This window comes from Erithacus rubecula, assembly GCF_903797595.1.
Source record: "Erithacus rubecula genome assembly, chromosome: 4".
Lineage (NCBI taxonomy): Eukaryota > Metazoa > Chordata > Aves > Passeriformes > Muscicapidae > Erithacus > Erithacus rubecula.
The window spans coordinates 9,250,790-9,275,053 of record NC_136686.1 but is presented as its reverse complement, the minus strand read 5'-3'; the positions used below and the strand labels follow the sequence as shown (position 1 = coordinate 9,275,053).

The window sequence follows — 24,264 nt, the reverse complement described above, 5'->3', positions numbered from 1 at the left end:
CATAGCTGTGATGTGAAGAAAGTGTCAGTCTCATAGTATAATGCATATCATGAACATATAGATCTTAGAATTATCATAAATATATACTAAATCATACAGTAAGATCTAAACTATTGTTGTTATGCTGACTCTAATATTCTATTTGCCTGATGGAAATAAAAAAAATCAATTAATTCACACGATCGTTAGAGGGGGAACTTGTAGCAACTTTCAGATCAGGTTGTTTGCCTGTTCCTACAACACCTGTTCCTTTAATTTCTTGAAAATTCATCAACACTATAAGCACCTGGGCCTAAATCTTATTCTTAAAACCCCTAGTTATGATTTTGACCAGTTGATTAAAAAGCTATTCAGCCACTTTTGACCCCACAGACAGAGGAAAATAGGTAACTCTTTTAAAATAAACCCATCCATAACCATCCCAGAATGAAACCAACAAAGCACAACAGCTTGTGTACCTGAACCAGACCCTGAGGATACATCCCTTTTCAAAGGATGTTCAGTGGTACCCATGGGATTCAGCATCCTGGAGAGAGCAAAGGGACCCTGCCCAACAAGCCTCTGCCCCACCCCAGACCCCCACCCACCCAAAAATCACATCTCACCACCATTAGGTAACTTAGAGGGACTCCAAGTCCTGTTTTTCTTTCATTTTTATAAGGCCACAGCCATTCAACACACACCTCCTAAAAAAACATATTGCATTTTTAATTTCAGCAAGGATGTCATGTATTCAGCTTATCTTTGTGATTGTGTGCACATGTAAGTGAAAAATCTCAGATAAGCAAATCACTTGTGTGGCTTAACTATTATTCCACAGTAATTCAGGGTGCGTTTCAGTTTTCCATGAAGAATAGGTATATTCTGTGCCTCAGTCTCTCAGCTCATTATCCTGTTGCTATTTTATGTTGTCTCCCACTACAAGTAGGGAGGATATGAAAGCTGAAGAACCAGGTAAAAGAGCTGACAAAGTGTCTTTTGCTCTGCCAGAACTGGGAAAAGTTTTGATTCCATGATTTCTGCACCACAGTTCAGCAAAGTTTCAAGAATACCAATTTCTAGTAGACAAATACCAGCATCACAGGGTCCTGAACCTGTTTGCCATTTGAGGCACTATAGGAAATCAAACAATTATAATGCATTCCATGAGAGTCATTTTAAGAATGATGCAGCCAAATCCCACTGTTCTTTTGTTATTCCACCTGGACATTCTTGGCCTCTTCACTAGGCCAGCAGAATTCCTTAATTATAAATCATAGTATAGCTTAATATAAAGCCAGAGCTTTTTCAATATCTGGATATTAATAAAGCAGATGAGCTTAAACTGCTACCATGTCAAGCAAAGTATCTATTGTTATGCTTATGTTGCATTAAAGGAAGACAAAATTACTGCATGAAATAGGTTCCCTATGGTCACTGCAGAAGAGGTAACCAGATAGGAGCCACAGAAAACCTTCAAATAATAAGAGGCAATATAAATTCTTGTATACTGAACCTCAGCTGTTACTTGATTCCTTTCTTCAATTATATTAAGTGTCCCAGTATTGTTTGATTGGGTTTGTTTAAATCATTAGTGATGCACTGGAGGAAAAGGATACTGTTACTGGTTCTAGGGTTGTAACAGAATACCATGAAAAGTGGGTGCTTATTTCAAGTATATCTGAAAAGATTGACCAAAATAGAACTATTGCTTCAGGAGGGACTCTTTACATAGGAGCTGTGTGTTAGAATTGAAGAGGCAGTTTGGAAAGATGACAATGATTCTTTCAGAGTAAGTGCAGTTGGGCATTTTTACATTCACATATATGAGTTTAAAAGTCAATTAAGGCATTTTATTAATTTTATCTAAAGTGCCCACAAATTCTTCTCTTATGAGCTGTGGGCTTTTTTATATACCCTTCAATTGATTACCAAGCTGATATTAAAGAGCAGCAAACTGAATCTGAAATTCTTAATGTACCAGACCAAATTACCTTCTTACTCTGCTAGACTGGAGCCCCAGGCAGTAACTCCTCCTAAGTGATTCACTTCATGCTCAAAGTAGAGCATATTTTCTTATTTCTTACTTCCATCTCCTGTAATTTTTTCAGAGGGTTTGTTATTGCTTTCTCTGGCAGTTCTAAACCCCTCACTGCTCCCAGAGCACGTAACATGTAGTGCACACGTGCAGCATGACCAGAAAGTCAGGCTTAGTGTGTTCTGCAGACATTTAAACAGCACAAGCACAAAGGCTGGCCAGGGTCTTCTCACTGCATTCCAGGTAATCCCAATAAGCCAGGCTGATTTAGCTCTCCTACACACAGCAGGGTGGAGAGCTCCCTGGTGAGTACACCCCACTGCTTTGGGTGCTCAGAATGTCACCCAGGACCTCTCCAGCAGATCCTACATTTTTTCCAGAATTAATATATTCAGCTGGACATGATGAGCTCAGCAAAGACACTTGGCATCTGAGGTACTTGAGTTTCGTCCACCTTTTGGAAATCTGGTACTGTTTATCTTGACAGAATCCAGAAAATCTAAACAAAGGTATCTGTGATAAGATCTGTTTAAATTTATTGTAGAAAAGAAGCTGCCTTGACAGTAGGGATTTCGGAAGAAGTGCGTGAGCTTGAGAGCTGTGTGTTCTAGCAACTAGAACATCCCATAAATGTTTCTTTAAAAGCACCCTCCTGAAGCTGGAGGGTGTTCATTTGATGTTCATCTGGAGTAAAATTTACCAAAAGCAGCAGTGTGCTGAACATGGGCCCACTCTCCTGAAAGCTGACTTGTAAACAATAACTGTGACTTACTGTCTTGTTAAGAAAGCCAGGAAAATTGGGAGAGGGTTTTCAAATAAATCAATAACTTTTGATACTGCAACCCAAGACATGCAAGTGACCCATGCTGAAGTCATGAAACAGGAACTCCAGGAGAACATATAACACCTGCAGCTGATCATGTTCTGGGACTGGCACTACATGCTTTCAACAACAAAAGGTCTCTTCTGATGGTACCCTAATGTGGAAAATAAGATAAAATTCAGAGTAGCTTCTAAGTAAGAATGTTCTAGTGAGAATACAGAGCAGGACTTCAGAAGGCCAGTAAGATCAGCTTAAGGCATTGGTGAGTATTTGTAAAATGCACAAATTATATTAAGTACCACTGTAAACCAAAGGGTTCTCCAACTCTGAGCACTAACACCCCTTTCCATCTGACATTCAGGTGCACGAACTGACCTGCAAAGTGTCTGTCCTGAGCATGTACAGGAGCAGAGAAGTGTGGAAATGCACAGCATTTCTCTTAGCCTTGACAATGACTCATCACAGTGATGGTAGTGGGGTACACCTGACATGCACATTGAAAATGGAGATGCAAAGATTTACTCTTTTTTAATTGGAAAAGCAGTTATTTATAAAATATATTTGTGACTGCATTATATGATATTCAGTGCCATTTTATAACCCATGTGTACAGCATGAGGAACATACAGACTCTAGAGGTGTGTCCATGCACCTTACTTAAAAAGAAAAACTGATTTAAAAATTATATTTTAAGTTCAGGATATAAAAATTTTCAATTTTCAGGTTCAGGATAGATTCAACTTCTTTTAGGTACTCACTCTCAAATGCTCACTCAGATACCTTGCTGTCTTTGATCTCTGGATATATTCACTTCAGAATTAACTTGGAGAATACAAAAATTTACATAATTTAAATAATTAATCTTAGCTTTGAACATTTATTGGGCACAACTACTAAAAATTCCATCATCTTTTTGTCCTTTTTCCATCAGCTGTTCACAATGAATGGATACGCCATACCACAAAATTTGTAAAGTTACCAAAAATCTTATGGAAATCTAATTGCAAAGTTTATACTTGAATTATCACTGTCCATCATTCATAATGCATTCTGACCAATAATTGTGCTAAAGTGGGTGGAGTTATTGTGAGATGCTGTATCAGTAATGGAAGGATAAAATACATTACAGCTCCGTTGTAATACAGAACAAACGGATTAAAATCAGAATTTCTGGGCACAGCCAGAGCCACAAGCATATTGCTACCAAAAAACCCATTTAGCATCTGCACAAAAATGTCCTAAGGCACAGGAAAAAAAAAAAAAACAAACAAAAAAAACCCCAAAAAACTGACACTTAAGAAAAACAGCACTACCTAGTATAGATTTACACATGACGCATCACCATCTTGTTTTAATGAGGAAAGTGTTCCTAAGGATGAAACCATTTGTGTTGTCCTGAAGAAAATCTACAGAGTATTGCTTACAGAGGTTGCTGAAAGAGCTTGTCATTGTTTTGGGAGACAAACAGCATGCAGTGACTGAGAAGTTGTATTTCTAGTCGTGAGGGGAGAAAACTGACTTGGAAGAGACTGAGGGAAGCCCTCAGCAGGGTCTGTAGCTTCTTCCAGAGGGACAGCAAAGAGGCAGATCCAATCTCTGCTCTCTGTGACCAGGATAGGACCCAAGGGAATGGCTGGGAGGGTTAGGATGGATATCAGGGAAAGGGTACCCAGGAAATGGTCATAACCCCAAGGCTGCCAGAGCTCCATGGGCATTTGGACAACACTCCCAGGCATAGAGAGGGATTGTTGGGGTGTCTGTGCAGGGCCAGGGCTCCCTACCAACCCAGGATATTCCATGACTCCATGCAACAGAATCATGGCTTCATTGCTCCACAGCCACACACTGGAACAGACCCCGGGATAGCAGAGCCTGAGCCTCCCCCATTGGGGCCTATGTGGAGGAGAAGTCCTAAGTTGAGAGTTGGAAATTTGTCCAGGAACCTCTTCTGCAGTCAAACCTTCCTGAAACAGTCTGCTGCCACTTTTCCAGGAGGAGGTTATTCCAAAGAGAAGTGGAGGCACAGGAACACTGGAAGGAGGTTATTGTCACTCACTCCTCACACAAGGCACTAATTGATAGTGGACTCACAACTGACAGAGGCCCCTTAATATCTTAATAAACTTCCATACCTTTCTCTCTGTAAACTTCCCACAAGCAGCTCCACACAACACTGACTTTTCTTCCTCTCCTTCTTTCTCTCTTCCTTCTTAGCAGGATTGCTAACTCCATCCTCTCCCCTGCCCAACCACCTGACCCCCTCTCCTCACAGCACAGCCAGCAAACCCTTGACCATCTAACCCACTCTTTTATAACACCATCCTCACTGGACATAGCTGTGCCCTACTGAGGGGCAAGGCTGGTCCCACTCTGGTAATTAGTACAGCTGCAATTTATCAGGGGTGAGATTGCCTTCAGCACTACCCCTATTCTCTCATAATCCCTACTCCTACAGGAGACAGAATTTTAACAAGCTATGTTTCTTTCTTTCCCTTTTCTCCCTACAGACAGCGTGCAAGGACTCTATTAGATGCCAGGAGAGAAGTTCCCCAAAGCAGAACATGAAAACTGAAATGAAATAGAACAAATGCATACTCGAGCCATTAAATAATATGGAACATTTATTTTTTTTCAACCCTAGGAACTGATCTAAAATATGTGACTATTTATTTCTTCAAAAGAGTGAAAGATCCTCCTTCTTCTGGGAGAACATACCATCTCCATTGCTCATACATTGCTTTTCAAAATAGTGAAACCCTCTTGGCAAATGTATTTGTGGGATTTGATTCACCAGGTCTGGCAAACTCATGTTTCTTGACTTCTCTATTTAAAGCATCACAGGTAGAGTATTTGGGGAGGTTAGACTGGTGCTGGTGTATCTGTGATCCCACTATGATTATTTTTGGCTGTCCTGGAACTGGAACTAATGGTGTAGATATTGCTTCTGGGGTATTTCCACATGCAACAAATTTCTTGCATTCCTCTTCTGAAGTGTGCATTATAGGTATAGAAGAGGATTGGCTTAGAGGCTGAGGAACTGAAAGCGATCCAGGTGATGGCCAGGAAAAGCAAGGAGCTCTTTCTGTAGTCTGTTTCCTGTGGATGCCACAACTGTACCACAAAGAAAGGCAGCCAGGACAGGAGAAAATCCAAGACAAAAATGAAGAACATCTTGGCAGTTTTCACTTTTCTTCTTGAGACAAGATTCGTTGTCCTCCTACCAGCTGTGTCCTCAGTGTCACTTCTCCAAATGTAGATGAAGAGTTTCTGGTAGCAGAGGATAATGAGGAGTGATGGGATCAAAAGCAACAGCACTGAGAGGTGGGTGACACCAGAGGCGGCTCCTAGCCAAGAATTGGGGAGGAAAAAGTTGCAGTGATGATCAATGCTGGAGCCATAGAGAAAACAGGCCGGTGATGCAAACAGAGCACCACAGATCCAAGAGGTCAGAGTCATTCTCTTGGCTTTCTCCCTGGAAACTCTGAAATTCAGGGGATGGATGAGAGTGTAGAAGCGATCAACGCTGATGGCGAGGAGCACGTAGGTCTGCACCCCAGGTGTGAGGTAGTGCAGGTACCTGCCCAGCCGGCACACGCCGCTGCCCAGCAGCCACCGCCCCGAGCTCAGCTGCAGCAGCAGCAGGGGCGCGCTCCCCACACTGCTCACCAGGTCTGCGCACGCCATGGACACCACAAAGTAGTTGGTGGTGGATTGAGTCCTCCTGCTCCTGTGGATAACTAAGCAAACCAGGAAGTTTCCCAGGACGGAGATCAGCCACAGCGCTCCCCACACCACGCTGGCGGCCGCGATTTCCCCGGGCCTCAGCCCGTACTCCACCAGAGAGCGGTTCCTGCTGGAGCCGGCTCCCGGGGCTGCCGGTTCTGCCATCCCATAGCCAGCAGAGAGGGTGGAGGCTTTGGGGCTGCTCGTGTTCTGCAGCAGCAGCAAGGTGAGGAGAAGAACAGGACCACTGCTGTTATCCATGAGCAATCGCAGCCACGTCTTTTGCTCACACTGCAGACACAGAGGAGAGAAAAGGCTTTGTTGAACAACTCTGTGTGCAAAGGCCAAAGTAATCAGTAAAAGATAACTCTAAGCAGTCTCTATACTCCTTAGAGCAGTAAATTTCAGAGAAAAGAGTCAGAAATATATGGTGACACTATGTGGCACGACAGAGAACATTAAGTTTCATGCAGATTTTTAGGAATGGCCTGAGTATTTCAGACAGGCATTTCTGTCTACAGAAAGAGAAGTGTCCTTTTCACAGCTGGAGACTGAGGTGCCATTTCACCAGTGTTGGTGAGCAGCAACCTAAGTGAGCAGAACATGCCCCACTGATCCCAGAAATGAGCTGTACCTCCTGTTGTCTGTGGAAGTGCCAGGAAAGCAGACCAAGAGGATCCCTGCACCCTTGACTTGACCTTGAGCTTTGATGCAGAAGGAAAATACTGAGGGAGGAGGTCAGTGTCCTCAGAAAGATGAGAGGTTGGGGGAGGGATGGGGGAGCCTTTTGAGTTCCAGCAATGGAGCCTCGGCTCGTCAATACATGTGGCTGCAGTCAGCTAATGAGCACCTCTGTGCTCTGGAGAAAATCTAGGAGATGGGAATGTCCTTACCTTGGTCAGGGGCCTTCCACCCAGGCAGCAGCAAGGCTGACCCTTCACAGCAGGACCAGCCTGAAGGTTCTGCAGGTCTGGGTGACCCAAGGGACAACTGAAAGGCTGCCAGGAGCAACTGACACCAACAGTCAACCGAGAACCTCTGCCCCGATTTCGTAACAGAGCTCTGCAGAATCTGAGAATCCCTGTGGCCCAAGGGCAGGACCCAGCCCTGGGCCTTGCTGAGCCTCGTCCCCTGCAGCCTGCCCAGATCCCTCTGCAGAGCCTTCCTACCCTCCTGCACATCAACAAATCCTGCACAAATCGGTGCCACCTGCTTGCTGCCCAATGGGGCACTCAGCACCCTCAGCCATGGTCCTTGAGAATGGTATCAGACACAACTGGCCTTGATCAGCTCTGGGAAAGACTGTCACCTTTGGGAAGAGACGTTTTCCATGATAATAACATATTCCTTGATAAGCATATGAGCAGCCAAACCCTGTTCCCCTCCAATGCTCAGTAACTGGGGTGTTATGAAATTTCAGAACTTTGATGCTCATTGTCTTGCCTGCCACCCCTCAAGCCCCTCAGGAAATAGAGTTTTCAATTCCATACTGGTTTTATTCCCCCTCCCACTCCTGCTGATTTATTCAGTAAGTTCCTCTCCCTAAGCATCTCTGAAATCAAATGCAGTGGAAGATTGGAAAAGATCTGGTAGCCAAATGGGAGAGGCCCTCTGTTAAAAATTCCTCTACAAATCAGCACTAACTTTTGCTGTAGAAGAGCCTTGAAATTCCTGGGCTTTTGGAGGCACTAACACTGATATTTGCAGGTCAGTGCTGGCCACAGTGTGAGCAAAGAGCTCATCTGCTCAGACAGCCATGGATCTCCTCCCGTTAAAACCAGCAGGTGGTGAATATATGGGAATGTGTTGCTTTCCAAATCTTGTAAAATATTACTAATTATAAATGCCTCCTGTGGAATGTGGGCACTGAGACAAGATGCTGGACTTTGAATTGGTTGTGCTGCAGCAGTGAGGGAAATTCAATTATTAGTTTATTACTGAAAAGTACAGTTTGAAAGCAGGAAAGAGAAGCAAATGAAGCAGGAAGTAAATTTTCCAGTAAGGAAAAACATTCATAGGCATCCAATTCTCCTTGCTCAGATTCCACGTGATGTTTGTCAGTGTTGTAATTTTCTAGATATAAACAAATCACATAGTTTTTTCTGTTTATATGTTTTTCTTAGATTTTTTCCCCCTCCTCTTACATTTCCTGTCCTTCAGGATTATATACTTGTATATTTTGCACAAAATAAATACAAAATTGATTAAATTGTGCATATCTCTTTCAACCAGACTTGGAAATCCGGGCAGTTTAATGGGACCACCTGTGCTACCAACAGTTTTGTTTTCCTATCAAGATTTATTTTGTGGATGAAACATTAGGAGAGCTGAAAGGAACTTTCCCTGGAAAAGGAGGTTCCATGCTGTGTTCCAGAGGAAACTCTCGATGTGCCTGTTGGTATTTCATTTCATGCTTAGTGACTTCTAAGGCCCCAGCTCAGAGCAGTATCCATTTCTTTAACACAGGACTTTCCAGGCAGTTATTTAGATTATTTTTAATTTGAAGCTCTTTCACTGTGAATTATGAATCAAAACCTTGAGTCTCTTTTGCAGTGTGTTTGTTAGAAAAGTCACAGTCTCTTGTCTTTCAGATGAGGTTTTTAGTGTGTCAGATGTAGCCCAGCACAATTCAACTTATTCTGCAACAAAAAAAAAAAAAAGGGGGCTTGAAGGATCTTGTGGGAACAGGTGAATGTGAGAGACAGGAGGCTCTGGTTGAACAGCATGAAGGAGAGATTAATGCCATCAAACTTTTAGCAGAAGGTTTTGATTACTAGTTTTAAGAAATTCACAGTTTTTCGAGGACCTATCCTAGCAAATTTTACTGGCTGTCCTGTTTCCATTTACAGCTACACTGGCTTAAACTTTTCTTCATTAGTTGCTGGCTAGATCTCCTGCTCTGAACTGTACTGCTTGGCTGTTTCCACCAGTCCTCCTTCCCTTCGGTTCTGGGGGAAAAAGTAAATCCCCCGAAAGTAAATTGGAGGAGACTGAGGGGGGGAAGTTGTATTTTTACTTGTGAAGGGAAAAAACCACCCGTGATTTGGAGGAGACTGAGGGGGGCCCTCACTGATGTCATGAGGGGAAGAGCAGGGGCAGCTCTGATCCCTGCTCTGTGTGACAGGGACAGGACTGGCAATGGCTGGAGCTGGGTCAGGGCAGGGTCAGGGTGGGTAACAGGGAAAGGTTCTATCCCCAGAGGGTGCTGGGCACTGAACAGGCTCCCCAGGGAATGGTCACAGCCCCAAGGCTGCCAGAGCTCCAGGAGAGTTTGGGGAACGCTCTCAGGCATGCACAGGGTGGGATTGTTGGGGTGTCTGTGCAGAGCCAGAACACGTCTCCAACCCGGGATATTCCCAGCTCAGGGCTCCAGAGCAGCGCCCAGGACGGAGTCCGGGCTGCCTGCAGCTCCTTCCTGGGCAGAGCGGGCCCTGCGGGGCTCGCCGAGCGCGGCGCTGCCGCGTTAGCCCTGCGGGGCCGGGCCCTTGCCGGCCGCCGTCGCGCCGGGTGGGGCCGCGGGAGGAGCGCGGCGGGGCCGGGATGGCGGCGCGGGCCGGGCGGTGCTGCCGGGCCGGGCTGAGCTGCGGGGCTCTGCTGTCCCCGGCTCTGCTGTCCCCGGCCACGCCGCGCTGGGGACGCACCGCTTTTTCGTTGGCGCCCGCGGTGGGCGGCAGGGAAGGGCCGCAGGCTCGGGAAGGTGAGCGCGGGGCGGTCGGGCCGCACCGCCGGCGTGCGGGACGGGCGGGGCTGCCGCGGAGCGGGGCTTGTGCCAGGCTGTGGCCCGGGGGAATGTCAGTGCTGTGTGTACCCTTGGGAAGCCTTTGGTGAGGTGCCTGGCCTCTGCCAGGGGGAGCGGTGAGAAAGGCTTTTCCCGACCTTTCCATCTGGAGCACGCCGGGTGGCTGGAAGCGCCTCTGAGTGATGTCCGGTGACACTGCAGTAGCTAAAGGTGTCCTGGGCTGAAATTACAGATGTTTGTAGCAGAAATAGTAAGGTTGTTGTGGCGTGTGGCTGTATGTGAAAGCAGCAGAAGTAGATGGAGGGATAAAGGAATGCTGAATGTTGTTGGAGAGCCCTGAATGGATGTTTAAGATTTTAATAGCAAGAAGAGGATGAAGAAAAAAAGGTTCATAAAATTCTCAGATAAGGAAAGCAAATAACATGTGAAATCCACTCGTTTTTATGAGGTAGAGTTGTAAGACATACGAATGAGATAAAAAAGAACCCAAACATCTCTTCCTAAATCTCAGTCATTGATTTTTGCTAAGTATGTACAATCGATGAACTCAAACCAGACACTAAATGTCATCAGGTTCACCTTTGTATGTCTGAGGCAACTTTATTTTGGTATTGTTTTTTGGACAGTGGGGTTTGGAAGTGTTTTAGAGTTGGAGAAGGAAGAAATTAAGATAAACAGGCAGGCAAAGATCAGTGTTTAGTTTGAAAATCCAGTAATATTTATGCATCCCTAGGAGTCCCTCACCACAGCATCAGGTGAAATCAGTGAGCTGTGAAGTAGAGCCAGGAAATGCCCAGGCCTGAAATGTGTTAAACTCTTTAATTTCCTGTTCCACCTTCTCTGGGACTGCCCAGTGAGTGGGATCAAGGTGTTCCCCATCCCCAGGTGAAGAAGAGAAGCAATCCAATCCAATGTTCACACTGTTCATTTAGAGGTTAGTTGTGCTGGAAAGTGGCAAGAAAAGGATGTGAAGCTGTGCAGTCAGAAGGAAAGGATGGAGCCATGGATCTTGCCTTTTGGAAATAGGAACACTTAAGTTTATCCATCTTGGGAGAATAGGAATGAAGGTGAAAGTGTCCTTCATTCTTGTCCTCCAAGTTCTTCTTTATCTTATTTTTACAAAATTAATTAGTGATCTGCAATTTTGAGTATCTGAACTTCTCCTGTTTCTCTGTAAAGATTGCAGAGTATTACTGGATATTGTCACAAAGACTAAAAGAACCATACAGAATTATGCTCCAGTTTTTGCTCCCAAAACTATAGAATAATTAATTTAAAAAATGTTTTTGTTTATCTCTTTTGTTTTTCCTTCTTTCAGGTTCAGTAAGGAGAAGAGGCAGGACACCACAGCTTGCGAGATCAGTAAGTACCGAAATTTACAGTTAGCTGTGAGATCAGCAAGTACTGAAATTTGCAGTTAGCTTAGGTGTTAGGGAAAGTTTTCCAAGTTGTGTGTTGTATCAGTTTGCCCAGGAGACCCTTCTGCAGCCAAATCCTGGTGAAACAATCCCCTGGGACTGTTTCAGGCCAGCACCTGCCTTCTGTAACCTTTTCAGTCTATGTTATCAAAAATACATCACTAAGCTGATGGTAACTTGCATTGTCACATGTAGTGCAGGTCTGAAAAGTAACTTAAAGTTGCATTTCCAGTAACCCAGACATGTCAATATTGTTTTCAGCCTGAGTTGACAAGATTTGTGGTGGTTGCTTTCTGGTATAAAGTTTTTCATTTTCCAAGAGCATTTGACTAAAATGATGGTCAGTTTTTGAAGGGATAAGCTATTTCTGCCATATACTGCCATATACATTGTCTCTACATTGGAATTTCTATGGCAAGAAATTTCAGCTTTATTAATTATGAACTGTTCCACGCCCACAGAATTCCAGAATTTTAAAACTCACTGTTTTTTTCCCCACCACATGTTCAGGCCCTTTAGGAAATCGAGTTTCCAATTCTCCATTGGTTTGATTCTCCCTCCTGATTTATACCAAGGCAGGAAGATGGCAAGTTCTTCTTCCTAAGCATCTCTGCCATCAAATGCAGTGGAAAATTGGGAAAGGCCCAGCAGCTGAGATGGGAGGGGGTCTCTGTTAAAAATTCCTCTACAAATCAGCACTAACTTTTGCTGTAAAAGAGCCTTGAAATATCGAGCCGTGAGAATTGAACTGAAATAATTGTTTGATGTGCTCATCCTGCCTTGCCTTACATCCTGCGTATCTCCCATCCCACCTGTCCGCTTTTCCCTTGGTTAGGCTGCACCTCCCAGGACTGAAAGGATGGCTGTGGATCAGGACTGGAGCAGTGTGTACCCAACAGCAGCTGCCTTCAAACCTTCCTCTGTGCCTCTCCCAATCCGAATGGGTTACCCAGTGAAGAGAGGAGTGCCTCCACCAAAAGAAGGCAACCTAGAACTTATCAAGGTAAGACACATGCCATGGCTGGGGGGTCATTTTTAAAGTCATTGTTCACTAAGGCTTCTCTGCTTTGATTGAAATATTTGTCTTGGAGACTGCTTTCTGTTGCTAAGTCACATAATCCTCTTGTATTTCTAAGTGGTAGGAAATATAAAGTTAATTAACAAGTGAATGATATCAGGAGACTTTTTAGGGTGATCATGCCTATGACTTTTGTCACAGAGTTAAGTCATTCCTTAAATCAGACTTGAGAAGAATCTGCTTATATGAATATTTCCTTAAGTGTCCTTAGCAAATGTGAGAAGTGTAATCAGATTTCAGTAATGCCCATTGCTTCTGATTAGACAAAAAGTTATTATTTTAGTAACTCTTCATGTGTCTGTTTCAGATTCCCAATTTTTTGCATCTTACTCCTCCTGCAATTAAGAAGCACTGTGCAGCTCTTAAAGGTGAGGGGGGGTTGAGATTTTTTTAGGGTTTTTTTGTTTGTTTCGATGGTTGGTTTTTTCTTTTTAAAACATCTCTGGAAGTTTTCAGACAAAGCAAGATGTAACTGTGTGTGATGAAGGTGAGACATGGTACACTTGTAGAACTGATTATTCAGCTGGCTGTGGCTGGTTCTGTCTGCTTTCCTGCTGCTGCCAGGAGCAATCCAGGTAGCAGCAGATAAGTCTCAGGAGGTTGTCAGCACAGCAGTATGACTGAAATGTTACTTTTCCATGAGATCTTGCTTGAACTGATGAGTTGATAGTTCAGTGCTTACAGAGGGGGAGTGATGAATATAAATCAGTTCCCAGAGAACTCTCTGATTGAATCAGACTTGAATCAGTAGCCATTTATGGGCTGCATTTAAAAAAAGCTATTAATATGAGATCCTCTGTGACAGCAGGGTGTGCTGGGAAGATACAGGATCTACTGGAGAACAGCATCCTTCCACCCAGCAAGCCTGTAAGGGGGACCTAAGGAGGAGATCAGGCAAAGGAGGCCTTTTTTGTGATGAGACACTGGAAGAGCTTGCCCAGTGAGGTTACAGATACCTCATCCTGGAAGTCTTCAATCTCAGTTTCGACAGGGCTAGTAAAAAATCACCATAGCAGGAGGTCACTTCCAACCCATGATCCTCCTATTTGGCAGTTGTGAGGCTGTATCTGCAGTCCTGTATCCTGTTTTGGGGAAGTCAGTACAAAGAGAGACATGGCAATACTTGAGTGTCTTGGTTTAGTTTAGGTTTGCCAATTCTATTGTGTTCAATTTATGTTGTGAGGTAAGTCTAGCAGAAACACTGCTGTTACCTAAATGAATGTAGTTTCTAGGACTAGTACTTTAAAAAGTATGTATTGCAATACCCTTGAAAGAAAAAACCCAGCCAAATATACCAGACAGGTATTAATTACTTTGAGTGTTTTCTCTTTATTGTACAGATTTCTGCACTGAATGGCCAAGTGCTCTGAGCAGTGATGAGAAATGTGAGCAGCATTTTCCCATTGAAATTGAAACAGTAGACTATGTTTCTTCAGGGACTTCTATTCGGAATCCCAAAGCAAGAGTGGTGACCTTAAGAGTAAGTAGTAGTTTTGGTAAAAAGCCTTTATTCCAAATCCCTAAATGCCTGGCTTTCCTTTCCAAACATGCAAATGTGATCTGTAAGGAAATGAGGGAAATTGAGGGATTCAAAATCTTACACGAATGAGTACGTCTGTGTGTTCCTGACCAAATCTCTCCATTCATAGTGACTGGCCTTGGGACTTATAAGGCATTGAGAGGATGTTTATTATGCAGATATATATTATATTGTTTGAACACTCACATTATTCTTGCCTTGTGTTAAGTTTCCAACTTGATACAGTCTGAACAAATTCTGCAAATGCATCCTGAATAGCTCTCCTTGAGAGAAGATGTGCCTGTCTCAAGTACTTCCAGAGTTCAGAGTTTGGATTTTCCAAGGAATTAAAGTTGCTTTATCTTTTTCTTGAAGGTTAAACTTTCTAATCTCAATTTGGATGGCCATGCAAAGAGGAAGCTTATTAAGCTCGTGGGAGAGCGGTACTGTCAGGAGACAGATGTGCTCACAATTACAACAGACAGGTGAGCTGCCAGAAGGAGCCAAAAATATTGTAGCAATGCCCACAGCAGAGAAAGGGCTGGGTGTCTTCTAGTAGTACCAGTTATTGTCTAGGTGAGTTATTATATTTTAAAATAATTTTAAAATAGGGCTTAATTAATACTACTCCTGTTATTAATAGTTAAAAACAGGTTTTGAAGAAGTTCACACTTAATGTAGGTTGGATTCCACTGTGCCACACAGGGTAAAGAAGTTTCTAATGTCTCCAGAAGATTTGTAAGTTCTTGGATATTGTATGTTTTCCTGCTGACTTGCAGCTGCCCAATCCCCTATGTTCTTATTACTCATGCTTCCATGATATTACTCTTGGTTGTGTGTAATTGAGAAATACACAGGAATTAACCACTCATTTCCTAAGATTACCTACATTACACAGTAGAAGATTTGATGGTGGGTTTTAACCTTTGGTTCAGAAAAATGTTTCTGCATTTCCAGGTGTCCCCTAAGAAGACAGAACTATGATTATAGCATGCACCTGCTCACAGTTTTGTACCACGAATCCTGGGTAAGCAGCTGTGCGTGGGCTCTCTTAATGTGCTCTCTGTCGTATTTTAAAGCAAATGACCTTACAATTTTTTCTTTCAACTCACTTTTCTTCAAATTCAACCAAGAGAACATTTTGCAGGATTCCAAATTCCTGTCTGTTAATTAGAATATGTCCTTTTTTGAGCTCTTTTTGGGCTGCAGTAAACCATTGCTGTCATTTGGAAGCGTTCTGCTTCTTAAATGCTTTGTCACATATCTTGTCTCAAGCTGACTGCTTTTCTGAGCTCCCTCTTGCTCAGAAAAGGGGCAGCCTTCCCACCTTCTGACTACAGATATTCCTTTCACAGGGAATGCTTCACACTTGTCTCCTGTATTTTCGTAGTTGTGTTGGTGCCCTTCAATAATTTTATAGGCATTTTTTACAGAAAACAAGTGAGCACTCTGAACTGAAATTGTTGTTGTTGGAGATCCATAGTAATGTTTTGGATGACTGAACTTTGTTCAAATGTCACTATCACATTGTTTGAGACAGACAAAGCCTTCATCATCACCATATGTCACTCTTACAGAAGTTGTACCTTATCCACTGTAATGACTCATACTTACTGTTTTCAGTTGTCCTAGAGTAGGAAATGTCTGCATTTATCATTTTTATGATTTGTTCCTGATTTTGATCACTGCAATGCTGATCTTAATAACATCCTAATGAGGATGAATTATATTTCCCTTTCAGTGGCAGTTGCCTTGAAGGATAATTTTGTAATTGTAGAGTGCATCAAATTAAATCAGTGGTGAAAGATAACATTTGGTGCAGATTTCAAGGACACATGGATGTTTTTCTCCCCAGCAGCATCACATTGCATTACAAATCTTAAATTAATGGCAGAGTAATTTCCAGTATTAAGCAATGGCAAGAGAGCTAGACAGTGCTTACTTTAATAATTTCAAACAAGCACCGTGACTGTGCTGGGCCCCAGCTTTAATTAGTGCTGGCAGACAGGGCTATGCAATATTGATATGGGAGTGTTCAGTGTGTATTGAATATGCACAAGTCTCTTGCACTTTTATTACCTTTCATTCTCCACGTTAATATTTGATGAGTTTGTCAATCAGTTGTAATTGTCTTTGATTCCCATGAAAGATTCATGGTTTCCTGAGACATGGGTTTTTATTTTGTGTGACATGTTTTGTTTTGTGGTATGCTGATCAGGGATAATGCCTTTTAATAACTTACTGAAAGATAGTTTGGATCCATTTTGTTAACCATGAGCAAACAGAGTGTGGTTTATTTTCATTTGCATGAACTTTAATACTGGAGGGAGATGAACAGAGCCTGGCCTTCTATTTGGGCAGTAACATCAGTCCTGTTTGCAGAACTAATTGTAGGATTTGATGACTTTCCCAGCAGAGTAGTGCCACACTGTTAATGCATGTGATGGAATTGAATCAGAAGATAAGGGCAGTGTTCCTTTCTTGCTGACTGAAGGCAAGCTGGATCCATGTAATTTTTGCCCTCAAGCGTGAAAACTTTTCCCATGATCTCTTTAAATGTGGCAGAAGTCCTATGATTTACATTAATATCTGGATTATTGGATTTTGCCAATTGAAAGCATGGAAAAGGAGGAAAAATTATATGCAGATATAGATCAGGAAATGGAAATTCAAGTGTAATTATATTTTAGTTGCCAGCAATGCATTATCCTTTTATTACAGGTATGAATGCATACCCATGAGTTCACTTATTTTAAAGCAGTCTTAAAAATCTTCAAAACCTAAGAATGTTTATTTATTTTCTCACTCTAAAAATGCTTGGAGATGTTTTACTTCCTGTTTACTAGTTGTCTGGTTGTTATTCAAATATTTGTGTTTTATTAGCTTTCAGAATATATTAATTAGATGACTGACTTGCCCCAAGTAGTAAGAAATTAATTTCTCTTCTTTGGACTTTTTCTGTGATTCCTTTCAAATTATCCCCCAGGATTGTGACTGGATTGAATTAATCAGTGATAGATAGATAGATAGATAGATAGATAGATAGATAGATAGATAGATAGATAGATAGATAGATAGATAGATAGATTATTAATCAGCAGCTTAACCAGTTGTATTTTTGCTGCCTTTAAATGATGGTACTGTTTGAGTTCTGTAGCATCACTCAAAAACTGGATGTATTTTTATGGTACAAGTGGTTTTTAAAGAGTTAGAGTTTGCTGCCCTCAAGTGGTTGAAAGGATGGATGGATTTCTTCACACAGCTTGGATTAATAGTTTATCATTCAAAAGTCCACTTCTGCTAGTAGCTGAAAGCAGGAATGAGAACCAAATGCAGCAGGAAGTCAATTTTCCAGGCAGGAAAAACATTTAGAGTAATTAAATTTTTATTGCTCCAATTCCACGTCGTGTTTAAACATGCACAAGGTGAGGGAGAGTGAAAGATTTCAATTCAGCCTTGCAAAGCTGGAATCTTTAAAGATTACTAAAAAGTTCTGGATCTTCTAGTCTCCACTGCTTCTTACAGTAAGAAACAGAAAGGTGAGGGAAGGAAAAAAGTGAAGAATGGGCAGACAGTGTTGCACTGGAGGCTTAGCTAAAATTTATCCATCAACCCTGCAGCTGTACAGCTTGATTGAATTTCAGGGAAACTACTTTTTTATTTATTTGTAGAGCTTTTAGTGGCAAGGCACTGATGGGATGCAGTGTCTGTGTCTGCATGTTGAATGGGTATTTTTGCATGACCATTGGTGATAACACTCAAATTCACCATACAGCTTTTCTTTAGGCTTCATCTCATTTTTTTCAACTGCAATCATGGAGGTTGTAGAGTTGCAGTGGGAGGTGGAGGAAGCACTCAAGTCTTGCAGAAGCTCCCTGGGAACCTTTTAGTGTCACTTAAAATGTTCGGGGGAAAGCTCCTGGCTTGGGGATGGTAGAACAATGAAGGGTGGTGTAATTGTGCCCTCCCTACCTAGAACAGGCTTTTCTCTCAGTGTGTCATTATCTGTGGTTTAAGGACTGCAGATTGAGGCTGAAGTGAGGCTGATCTCTAAACGTTGGAATGTATCCTTTGTTTTGAGTCATGGATTCCGTTGCATGCTCACCAGAATCAGCTGATGAGAGAGTTCACATCAGTAATGAGAAAGAAAAGGTAAAGCTAAAGTGGCTTTATAGTAGATGTTAAATTTCATGCACTTTCTCTGAATTCAAACATTGAAAATCAGAGGAAGGAGGTTTCCTGATTGAAATATGTATTCTAGTAGAAGATTGCACTTTTTTTGTACCTCTTAGAACCAAAAAAGAATGAGCATTCCAGCAAAAGGTTGAATTAGGAATTTTCTTTGTAATATTTCTGACCGTAGTAAGCTTTTTGCCATACCCTGTGTTTAAGCTCCATATTTTTTGTTGCTGGAGGAACAATGCTCCTTTTTGATACATAAATACAATTTTTGCAGCTGTTCAGTTTGCAGTCTGTTGGAGTGAAATGAAGTCTTGTGGAGCATAGACATTAAAAAACTGAACATACATGGATTTTTAATATGACTGATCTCTCTTGATGAGATCACAATCTTATCTGCTCAGCCTTCAGAAAACAAACTGAGGTAGATAAATGCCTTACAAATGACCCTTTCAGAAAATTGGATTTTCCAGAAAATGCATGCAGCCACTCCAGCCTAAAGAAATCAGATATTATCCTTAGTTTTGAAAGAGCCCGATGGCAATTTCCCCAAGTTAGCTACAGAGCCAGAGACTAAACTTGAGAGTATCATTAATTATGAGAGTGCCCTTAATTATGAGAGTATCTCTTACGCAGTGTTAGTCTTTGGGGCAGCATTCTGTTTTTGTTTCTCTGCTTGTTTTCCTTTTGTGTTACACATTTGTACCTCACTGAAATTGTTAGTCTTCATAGTTTCTCTTGGTTTTCCCTTGACCCTCTAGAGGTCCTACCTGTCCTGTGCCATTGCTGTGTCTTAGAAAATACAGTTCTGCTTATTCAGAAGACTGGATTTTAACTTATTCCACATCATCAAGTAATCACAATTTCTGTATCCGATCTCATATGATACAAATAGGTTTTGCCTTTCTACAAACTTCTGTTGATATCTCTAAGTTGTTAATTAAATAGTACAGATCAAAGGTGTATTATATCCAAAGAGATATATATAATTGTTTTGGCAACTTCTCTTAGGATTCAAGGTTCTCAGTAATTTGGAAAATTTTGGCATAGCTGTCATTTATTAGCTGAAAATCTAAGATTATTATACCACACAGAGCATCTTTTATTTCAATGCAATACAAAAATCTAGGTGTATTTATTCCAGACTCAACAGAGTTTGAAATTTGACTTGGCATTTAAGGAACTTTCCTTCCCCTCAAAAATAATCCTTTTAAAATACCTGGTCTTTGCTAATCAGTGTTAAATATTTAGGTGTTCAAACCATTGACAAGAAAATTAACCAATATGAGTCATGTTTTAATTGCCCTCAAGATTTCTGTGTGCCACTAGAGAAATTTTAGTTAAAATGTTTTTCCCAAAAGGAAGATCAGGGAACTTGAAAATTTTATGCCTCTGTATCACTGCAGCAGCAAAATTGTGCAAGTTGAACAGGCAGAAAAAACCCCAAGCACATTGATGGTGAAATGCCTGCTTAAGAGATCTCAAATTAATTCTTTTCTTCTGCAATTTAAGGTACCATATAAAGTGAAGCTTTTTGTTAATGAGTCACATGTAAAAAGCAACTTCACTGTCCAAAGTCTATTTTAGCATTCATATTCTTTCAGAATTCAGATTAAGTGCTGTAAAGGCTTGTAAATCTCCCAAAGTACTGGCTTAAACTGTAGCATAAATGATTTGCTTAGAAACAAATCCTTATTAGGTTTATAGCTTTGAACAAATAATTCTTTATATTTGCATTAGGGAGTGAAAAAATAGCCTTTTTATGCTTTTTTAGGTTTAACTCTTTGACTTTATATGGAAAACTGTTTTCTGGTGTTTTGGGTTGCGATTTTTTTATTTTTATTTTAAGTTTTTTAAGAGAAAAAAGTTGAAAGTATCAGTTTAGTTCATCTTTAGCCAAGCTGGATAATTCTGAGATTCTGTCTTGTGTGATAGAATGAGAATACCATTTTTAGTGAATTTTTATTTTTAACCTGGTTTGCAAAGTGGGGATTCTAGGAAAACCTTACACAATATCATACTTGGATTCCATTTCTCGCAGTTTTAGTCTCATTTTTAAGACTCCAGTGTTCACTAGCATGTTAACTCTACAGGGGATGAAAATAATTCAACTAAAAATTTGAGAGATAAAGACCTATTTTTTGACCTTTATTTAATTGTCCTTATTAGTTTTATTCATTAAGTTGAGACTGAGTTCATGGTGCTTGTCTACCTAGAGTATGTTTCAAACTGCCTCTGTAATTCTACATCACTTTCCTCTTGCAGTAAATTATGTTTAAAAGGTATCTAAGTTTCAGTGGATATAGTTAGTTTGCAAAAACTAATGCATTTGGAAATCTCCCCCTACTGTCAAATCCCTTCCTGCCTTTGCCCTCACCTCCCACCACACAGTCAGATTTTGTTTTAAAATCCATGTTGACAACATCATTCTGCTGGGAAGGATTCCAAGAAAGAAATACTCAACAGTTGCTGTAAAATCTTGCTTTGTATTGCTCATAAGAGGTAGAGAAATCTTTGTTTATTGGCATGCATCTCCAAAATCCTGTGAGTTGCTGTGTACAGAGAAGGATTTTCCTGAAAAGATAAATGTAATACTGTCATTAGTCCCTGTTGTCTCTGCTATGACTTAGAGGTGTTTAAAAGCCTCACAGGCATCTTTTGTTTGAACTTCAGGCTTGAGTTTGGTCCATGGAGTAACCAGGAGTGATACCCATATTCTCTTACTCCTGAGAAACCCTATCCCTGTGAGAGAGGCTTTGGCTTGAAAATTCTGTTGGAGTTCAGGGGAAAAAATGTGTTGGATAGCCCTCTGCAGGTAACCAAGGGATGTGTAAAGCAGGATGATGCTGTTAATTTAAAACTCCAAATCTCCACTCTGGATTGCAAGGTTTGTCAAGCAGACAAGGAGCACTTCACTGTGCCCACTTGTTCCATTAATGTTTCAGCAGAGCAACAGTGCAGAGCTACAGAATGTCCTTTTGTTCCTGTTTTTCCCCTCTAGAAATTGAATGAGATCCTTTTACTCCTCTGGTTTATTGAGTCTAGGGTTTAATGTCAGTCATATGAACCTCTGAGCAGCGTGAATTGCTGCTTCTGACTAAACATTTGGACTCAGACTCAAAAGACGAGAGATGCCATTTACCAGGTGCAGGACACAGCAATTGGGAAAGTGCTTTAAATTCAGATAGAGGAATCCAAGCACACAAGACTTGCAGGGTGAAAAAAATCTTGGGGCTTAATTAAAAGTTATTGAATACTGTGATTTGACTGTAGCAGCCTTGATGCTTAGTGGAAGAATAACCTTTAAATAAACATGGAAAACAATACCAACACACACCCTACCTTACCTCCTCCCCAGAAAAGAAAAAACAAAAAATACCCCAAACAACAACAAAAACCCCCTGCTCCCCTGACTTGCAAGAAGGTTTTTTTTTGTTCTTCATAGCACAGCTAAAAATTTACTGAAGAGCCCTTTTTGGCAAGTGATTTTTAAAAAAGACAAAATCTCTATGATGTAAAGGCTTTACTATAAGGTTTATCTGAATGTATTTCCAGAGAAATGCAAGTTTTATTTAGATATGATTTTATAACAATTGTAAGAAAAACATGAATAGCAAAACTAAGCCCAAAAAAATTCAAATTGGGATTCTTACATAGGTGAGGTAATTTAAAGATACAACATACTGGTTAATCAAAAATGTACTAAATAATTGTAAATACTCAAATAAACATACAGCCTGCAAAATACAAAAATGCAAATATGTCACTCAAGCATCTATATTTATCAAAGTACAATAAAAAATAGCAAGTTACAACATTTTAAATATTCCATAAAGATTCTTTCAAGGAGAGAGATGTTCTGCTGGAGAAATGTTGAAAGAATTGATTCAGAACAACTGTATTTACAGCACTGGGACAATGTCTTCTGTCAGTGCCCATCTTGTGATCCTGTCTAATTTTGCAGCACTGATTAGGTCAAGATCAGCACCTTGTGGATAGTGATTCTGTTGAGCAGTTTGTTTTGCAGGAAGAAGAAATTGATTTGTTGGTGGTGCTTTTCTGCATGAGTCACATCGTGGGTTACTCATTAGGCACTGGCTCACTTTCTCTCCACCTGCCAGAACCCTGTGCTGGGGACATAATCACTGAGTAGCTGCTTCCAGAACTGCAATGTTGAGGGCTCTTTAAAATTACTGCTTTTGCAAGGTTTTTTTTGTATAGTCCATGAGCTTTTCCTCCCACTCTGAGTCACCCAGTTGTATTGATCTGCCAGATGCATAGAGAGCCTGGAGAGTGAGAGAAAGGAGCTCATCCTGTGCATACAGGCTTGAGTTACAAGCCTTGGACTCTAGAGGAGGAAATACCTTCCACCATTAATGCAGTTTTTAAAGGGGATCACTATGAGAGATCAGTTTCTTCAAATTATTGTTGCTTTGTTTCAGTCTTGGGAATTTTTTAAGGTTGTGTATTTTCTTTCAGAAAACTGAGAAATGGGAGAGTGAGAAGTCTGAGGAAGACATGGAAGAGTATATCTGGGAAAACAGTCGCTCTGAGAAAAATGCCTTGGACACATTGCTTCGGATAAAAGCCTCAGAGAATGGCAGCAATGTCACTAAGGAGGAGCTGCTGGCATCTGAGGTGGTTAAGAATTACAGAAACTCGGTCATTGCGCTTAAAAATGAAGGTGAAACAGAAAGTAACATGTCTCAGTACAAGGAGTCTGTGAAGAAACTACTGAATATACAAACATGAGAGCACAGTCTGCAGGTACACCTGATCATTACAGAGTTGTTCAGCTACTGTGTTAGTGTTTCTTAATGATGTGGATGGATAATTATTCAGAACCTGAACCAAAAAATGAAAGTTGACGATGAGTTAAGTCCTGTCCATGAATCTTGTCCTTTGAATAAAGTATATTTGGATTCATACTGGTAACTGAAATGTTTTATTCTGTATTTTGTTAGCATGGGAGATCTTGGTTCAGTCCTCTGCTTCATCACATTCTGATTTCTCACACTTTGGGCATTTAACGTAGAGCAGCAATGTCAAAACTAATGAAATTAGTTAGGCTTCCAGTTCCATTAATTAAAAATCCTAAAATTAAGAGCTCTAAATGCTTTTCAAATGCCATTCAGATTTTTTCCCTATGTGTAAAATGAGGATAATGTTGCCTAAGTAATCTGACTTGGAGAAGTGTTGAAGCACTCTGGACAGTTAAAGTTCTCAGGTGTTATTGTGAGGGCAAACAAATACGTAAAAGCACCTGTCTCTAAAATAATGGAGTAAAATAAGATGGAAAATGGGATGGTAGTGGGAAGGTGAACCAGCAGTTGTTGAGAAAATCCCAGAGTACCTGGGACAGGAAGAACGAGGAGTTTATGAGGTGGGTTTGTAACTAAATAGGAATGGACTGAGCCTTGTTACCCTCAGGCCTGCTGACCTCTCTCTTGAATGTACCCAGGCTTTTTGAGGAAAGCAAAATGTTTTTATCATCCTCTCTAGCACACATAAAGAATTACATGGATGTTTATCTTATATTTGGTAATTTTTAATTGAAAAAAATAGATTTAAAACACTAGAATCACAATTTTATTGCCTTCTCACAATTAAGAAAAAACAACAACCTACCAAACCTTGAAAGGACATAAATAAATTTTGCTTTTATTCTGCCTTCCTGATTTCAACTTAGAGAGAAAGTCATTCTCTAGAAGGGGCAGAGGGAGTTAAGGATTCTGCATACCTATAAGAGAGCTGACCATGTGGCCCTG

At 41.1% G+C, this 24,264-nt stretch overlaps 1 protein-coding gene and 1 pseudogene across 2 annotated transcripts; one reads left to right on the top strand and one right to left on the bottom strand.

Moving 5' to 3' along the window:
* Positions 1-5,443: 5,443 nt before the first annotated feature.
* Positions 5,444-6,824, bottom strand: LOC306801713 (putative G-protein coupled receptor 19 pseudogene; annotated as a pseudogene). Its single transcript has one exon. The product of its transcript is annotated as a putative G-protein coupled receptor 19 pseudogene (transcript).
* A 3,241-nt stretch (positions 6,825-10,065) lies between these two features.
* On the top strand, positions 10,066-23,431 carry MRPS35 (mitochondrial ribosomal protein S35). The gene is made up of 8 exons (XM_079304991.1): positions 10,066-10,260; positions 11,621-11,664; positions 12,556-12,723; positions 13,106-13,166; positions 14,139-14,278; positions 14,693-14,802; positions 15,275-15,344; positions 22,976-23,431. Exons 1-8 carry the CDS (start codon positions 10,104-10,106, stop codon positions 23,246-23,248), a joined length of 1,023 nt encoding a protein of 340 aa, XP_079161117.1. The 5' UTR covers positions 10,066-10,103; the 3' UTR covers positions 23,249-23,431.
* Positions 23,432-24,264: the final 833 nt, after the last annotated feature.

Bases quoted from the DNA above. Each gene is read 5' to 3' on its own strand.
- MRPS35 (XM_079304991.1), top strand. From the start codon at position 10,104: ATGGCGGCGCGGGCCGGGCGGTGCTGCCGGGCCGGGCTGAGCTGCGGG. The intron at 10,261-11,620 runs GTGAGCGCGGGG...TCCTTCTTTCAG, and splicing joins AGGGCCGCAGGCTCGGGAAG to GTTCAGTAAGGAGAAGAGGC. The intron at 15,345-22,975 runs GTAAGCAGCTGT...ATTTTCTTTCAG, and splicing joins TTTTGTACCACGAATCCTGG to AAAACTGAGAAATGGGAGAG.